Raw genomic sequence first — 6,177 nt, forward strand, 5'->3', positions numbered from 1 at the left:
AACTCCGAGCGGCCGCACAGGGACGCGGAGTGGGAGCTGGTGTGTTATCGTCAGGGAACGTATGATGCGGCGAGACTCTTCTAACACGAGGGCGCGGCAAACTTAGCGCGTCAGCCACTTGCATGATAAAATTCTCACCTATGACGCAACCTTATCATGCGCTAAGGCCATCTAGGTAAGGCTTAGTTACCTTGCAGCTCTCCCCTTTTCTTTCAGAAGCTCCATCAACGCCGACTTACACAGTACGCAATATACGTGTGGTGACCGAAGGACTGCTCTCATTCTCTCAGAGGCTAACTTTGGAGGTGGGGGAATTTGCATCAAGATTTTCTCCCTTCTATGATGATGTCATGACCAGTTCGACGCATCTCGCGAGTCATCCTCCTCGGCAGTTGGGACCCTTTACTACTCCACAGTTTCCAAGATTGTCGGGTAGCGGTTTGCCCCACCCGTTGCGGGTACTCTACAGTGTATTTGGTAGTATCTGGATCCAGTGTGACGAGAGGCCGAACGTTTTCGGCCTCCTGGAGCCGGCGATTAGACAAATTCACCGAGTCAAGTGACCTCAGTCCCACACGGCAAAGAAGAGACAAATTGATAAGAACTCTTTCGTAACTTGCCACGAGAACTTGTGAAGATTCTTGTTCCAGACACAGGCGTATCAGGAAAGGCGTGTAACAAACGAACAAACAAATACGCACACACTTGTATACACACATATATATTTGTGCGCGCGTGTATTTGCAGCCGGGCAAATTGCACCCAAATCACTCACCTTCCATTATGGCTACGGATTACAAATTCGAGGGCTGGCTCGGTCACTCTCCCGATGCGGTCAACGGAAAGATGGAATGGGGACAGTTCGAGCCCAAGAAGTGGCAGGAGGATGACGTCGATATCAAGATCACTCACTGTGGTATCTGTGGCTCGGACCTGCACACACTCAGATCCGGGTGGGGCGAAACTCCTTATCGTAAGTCCGGTCTCCTCACGTCTGGTTCCAGAAGAGGCTTCAGCAATAGGTGGACGGGCTTTGAGTGAGCCGCGGAGGAGTCTGACACTTGCATACTAACTTGCATCAGCATGCTGCGTCGGCCACGAGATTGTTGGCATTGCCGTGCGAGTAGGCCGCAACGTTAAGCACATTAGTGTTGGAGATCGCGTTGGAGTCGGCGCACAAGCTCGGAGTTGTTTGAAGCCTGACTGCCCAGACTGTTCCAGTGGACTGGAGAATCACTGCGCTCGCGAGAATGTCAATACCTACGGCTCGATCTATCCACACGGCGAGGGCAAATCCTATGGTGGCTATGCCACCTATAATCGAACGCATTCGCGGTTCGTCTTCAAGATCCCCGAGAGCCTGTCGTCCGAAGCAGCTGCGCCTATGCTGTGTGGAGGTGTCACAGTCTTCTCACCTCTACGTCAGAACGGGTGCGGTCCGGGTAAAACTGTTGGTATCGTTGGCGTGGGCGGCCTCGGCCATTTTGGTGTCCTGTTCGCCAAGGCTCTCGGTGCCGATAAGGTCGTGGGAATCTCGCGCAAGGCTTCGAAGAAGGACGAGGTCCTGAATCTGGGAGCAGATTCTTATATTGCGACCGACGATGACCACCAGTGGAACATAAAGCACGCCCGCTCGCTGGATCTGATTGTCTGCACTGTTTCAAGCGAGAAAATGCCACTGTCGGGGTATCTGTCCTTGCTTAAGGTTGGAGGTACCTTCATTCAAGTCGGGTTAGTCTTACAGCCACCTTTGATCGCTTCATGAGATGCTGACAGTCTACAGTGCACCTGATGGTGGAAACCTGCCACCTGTCAATGCTTTCACTTTGATAGCCAACGGAATCAAGATCGGAGGCAGCGCAATTGGATCACCTGCCATGATCCAGGAAATGTTGGACTTCTCGGCCGAAAAGCAGATAAAGCCATGGATCCAGACGAGGTCAATGAAAGACGCCAATCAAGCTGTCGTCGACATGACAGCAGGGAAAGCGAGATATCGGTACGTGTTGGTCAATGATACTGATTAGGGATATCACTGGGGAGGGGGTTTACTCCTGTTGACCCGTGGCTGAGACGCCGAAGTCGGGCATACATCTGCGTGCTGTCAATCGCGGCCTTACCAGCAGTGGCACGTGCAAGCTCCGGGCTCAAAGTTGGCTCTGCTTGCCATATTTTTACAAATGCATAGAAAGGAGGCTATCTATATAGGTAAATAAAGTACTCTATTGTGATCTAGGCAATATATTCTTTATTACTAGCTGTTACGTGCTTTACTATTTCTACTTCCTTTAGTAAAGAGAACTATAGGATAATGGATGCTGATAAACATACTGTGTGGAGTATAGCGCAGGCACCTACAAGTAGAGCCTTACTGAAAGAGGCTAGCTAGGACGGGGAGTCTAGTGTATTTGGTAATCTCGCAATGAGAACTTTGCTAGTAGGCGGGTCCTTTGGTCCACTACCACCACTACACAGATATCCACGTGTCGTAGACTTTAAAAATCGCATCCGCCATCTGAAAGGATGATATCTACATTTCACACAAATCATTCAGGATGCTGTTTCCAGCGATTGTCCTGCGAGTTCTCGTCCAACTGGCGGCCTTCGGCTTCGTCTCAGGCGCGGGTCTTCCACTTCAGCCAGTGCTCGTCACAACAATTCCGGAAACTCCGTCCCTCGAAAATCTTGCAGTCCAACGCAATGGCAGGCTACTTGTGACATCCACTCACTCATCCTCGCTCTTCCTGGTCTCTCCCAACGAGAACTGGACCTCCTCCGTCGTTATTCACCAATTCGCAAACCTGACTGCTCTACTGGGCATCACTGAGCTCGAGCAAGATGTCTTCTACGTCACAGGTGCAGTGACGCTGACAGCTTCAAACCCCTATAATGAGATCTGGAAGGTCGACATGCGTTCAATGCGGGTCACATCCAATGGCGAAGTGGTCGAACCAGCTACCGTTTCACTCGTGGTGGCTGCCAACTCGGGTATCTTGTTCAACGGCATGACACGACTTGCTTTAGACGACATGCGTCACATCTTGGTGGCTGACTCAATCAACGGCACTGTTACTCGAATCGACGTCACTTCTGGCGAGGCGATCATTGTTATCGACGACCCCAAGCTCAGCAATTCGAACGAGACCAATCTTGCCGTAGCTGTCAACGGTATTCACACTCATGGCGACAAGCTTTTCTTCACGAATTTGAATCAGGGGATTCTTGGACGCGTACCTATCTCAACAAGCACGGGACAGCAGACTGGTTCTATAGACGTCTTGGCCACAGACCTGTTCGTGGCTGATGACTTCACTCTTTCCGCCGACGCCAAGAAGGCTTGGGTCACCATGAACGGAGCCTATAATCTCATTGAAGTTGATGTGTTGGCAAGGACTAGTAGGGTCTTGATCAATTCCAAGCTTTTGGGTGCTGAATCATCAGTTGCGTTTGGTCGTGATTGCGCCGACAAGGCTGCATTGTATATTACAACGGCTCAACCCAGCGGCAATTCCACTGTTGGCGGCGTCGTCAGACTCCAATTAAACTAGCATGGTACTTTACAGGCATAATTAGGCAATTAACAAGGTTTCAGGCTGTATGTCGCGTGGTATTTGTGTGTATGGACAGCACCAGTAACTTCTAGAGAAATATACCGAACAAGACTCTGTGAAGCTTTATTGTTGACTTGGGTGGAACTAGTGATATCAATTCTGACTGAATCTGACTGAATTTTTTAACAAAGAGCCGCTCGAACCTTGCATCGATCTTCAGTCAACGTTCCAGAATTGTCCTTTCCTCAGCACATAAAATCAAGTTATCGCCACGTATCGCCGCATATCGCCGAGTAAGTCCTTTTCCTACGTGATGATCTCGCTTTCGGAAAATTGATGAGCCACTGCAACTGGCTGACCGGTTCTCAAAGAATGGCGTCCTAATGTGAGTCGAGTGTCTCACACTAGAGCCTTTTCTGCTTAGCTTCAAACTAATAACCTGCCTTAGTCAAACTTTATTCCGCCGTGTAAGTGGGGACAACGAGCCACACCTGAAAAGTAACGCAACTGGCCTACTACACCTTGTTCAGTCAAGAGCTGTATGGCGGCGGTGCATTACGGAGACCAGAGCACATATATAGAGTGTGATGTCCAGCTTCAATACCAGTCACTGTCTAGATCCTAGTCCTTCTGTGGCGCTTTCTTTGCGTCAAGATGTCTTCTCGATATGCTGCCGTCCATCATACCCCTCAAGGCCCAGGGGATTCTCGCCCCACGGCAGAACAAATCATCAAGGACGAACATCTGGAGGGAAAACTCCAAGGGAAGACCATCTTCATCACTGGATGTTCATCTGGTATAGGCGTCGAGTCTGCGAAGGCGCTCTTTCTCACGGGAGCAACGCTGTATCTAACGGCGCGCAATCTGGCCAAGGCCAAGGAAGCCTTGGGAGCCCTCACAAGTAGCGACCGTGTTCATCTTCTTCAACTGGATCTCAACTCATTCCAAAGTGTACGCTCTTGTACTGCCACTTTTTTGTCGGAGTGCCAGTCTCTAAACATACTGATCTGCAACGCGGGCGTTATGACGCCACCCGAGGGTCGCACCGAGGACGGGTTCGAGACACAGTTCGGGACAAACCATCTTGCACACTTCCTCTTATTCAACCTCCTGCAGCCGGCTCTACTCGCAGGCTCAACGCCAGAGCTGGCATCGCGTGTCGTTATATTAAGCTCCGTTGGACATCGTTTCGGCGAAGTGCCGTTCGATAATGTCAACTTCGACGGCAACTATGATGCCATGGCAGCTTATGCCTCAAGCAAGACGGCTAATCTATGGACTGCAAATGAGATCGAACGACGATACGGTGCTCGCGGCATTCATGCATGGAGCGTTCAGCCTGGAGCTGTCCTTACCGATCTGATGCGACATATGTCCAGCGACCAACAGGATGGACTAACGAAAGACGCGTACTTAGAGAAGGTGTTCAAGACCCCAGCTCAGGGTGCTGCAACAAGTGTGTGGGCTGCTACCGACCCTTCTCTCGAGGGGCGAGGCGGTAAATATCTGGAAGACTGCCAGATCGCTGAGGCATGGGATCCATCCAAGGGTGCTTGGGGTCCTGGATATGGCAGTCATGCTTATGATGAGGAGAAAGCTCAGAGACTGTGGTCAAAGTCATTAGAGTGGACAGGACTCACGTAGTGACTGTAGTTCGTATTTCATGAGCCTGGCGATGTCACATGAATCATTTGACATAGGTGGACATCTAACATATGATTATCCCAAACTTTTGAATCTCTCAAATCATGAGCTTTTCCCGGTGGTACCAAGTCCATATCATCAGCATTATATTTCTTATCACTCTACACAGCATCTATGTAGCATATTGCGTTTAGGTAATGAACCAAATTGTGTCCGGCACCTACTTTGGGTCTCGAAAAGCGTCGACCAACTCGATGTGGCCGCGGATGAAATTGCCATCATTCTCAAAATTGTCTTCGATTCCAACTGGTAGCCCAACTGTTGTCCTGTCGACAACACCGTGTACGTGTACTTTGGGCATTTGCTCTGTAATAAATCCCGCAAGCTGGACTCCTTCGTCAGGTTCTAAATCAACCTCTTTCCTGTAACTTCTTTAATTGTATTTTTGAGGTCTATAGAGCTTTAATGTCGTGAATCGAATAGTTTCAAGTAGTACGGGTTAATCTTGTCTGAACCTGCTAGTAACAAATTTGCAAAGTATCCGGCCATGTCTTAGGCTTATCTGGGAAAAGGTTCTCGGTAATAACCCAAGAATAGCTGTCGTCACCCAGGTCCTTATGACTAGTGGGCTCGCTATGGGGAGTTCGTGATCAAATTGGTGTAATTAATTGTTACGGCCAGAGACAAGACCAACCCCGCAGGCGCCTAAAGAACGGTGGACAAGCACAGCGACAACGGAAATCACGTATAGATAAGATAAGAGACCGGATCACCACGGAATCGTCGAGATAATCCAATGATCCAGCATTTCATAATTCTATATAAGACCACGCTCATAGCCATGAGCCTAGTAATGAGGAGATTAGCTCGTCAGCTTTTCAACACAGTTTTATTACGCTGCCTTGTTAGAGGCGACCTGAATCGAGCGACCGGAAGCTTGTATACGCTAGCCCAGTCCAGCACTAGGGTCAACCCAAAATAT

General features: G+C 49.6%; 1 protein-coding gene across 1 annotated transcript; it reads left to right on the plus strand.

Moving 5' to 3' along the window:
- Positions 1-783: 783 nt before the first annotated feature.
- On the plus strand, positions 784-5,195 carry UCRPA7_2076 (putative nadp-dependent alcohol dehydrogenase protein; the record flags this gene model as incomplete). The annotated part of the gene is made up of 7 exons (XM_007914658.1): positions 784-973; positions 1,083-1,731; positions 1,784-1,999; positions 2,555-3,396; positions 3,923-3,936; positions 4,000-4,018; positions 4,354-5,195. The coding sequence occupies 7 exons, from the start codon at positions 784-786 to the stop codon at positions 5,193-5,195; spliced, it is 2,772 nt and encodes a 923-aa protein (XP_007912849.1).
- Positions 5,196-6,177: the final 982 nt, after the last annotated feature.

Source organism: Phaeoacremonium minimum (genome assembly GCF_000392275.1).
Source record: "Phaeoacremonium minimum UCRPA7 unplaced genomic scaffold PA7_03_scaffold_147, whole genome shotgun sequence".
In the NCBI taxonomy this organism is placed as follows: domain Eukaryota; kingdom Fungi; phylum Ascomycota; class Sordariomycetes; order Togniniales; family Togniniaceae; genus Phaeoacremonium; species Phaeoacremonium minimum.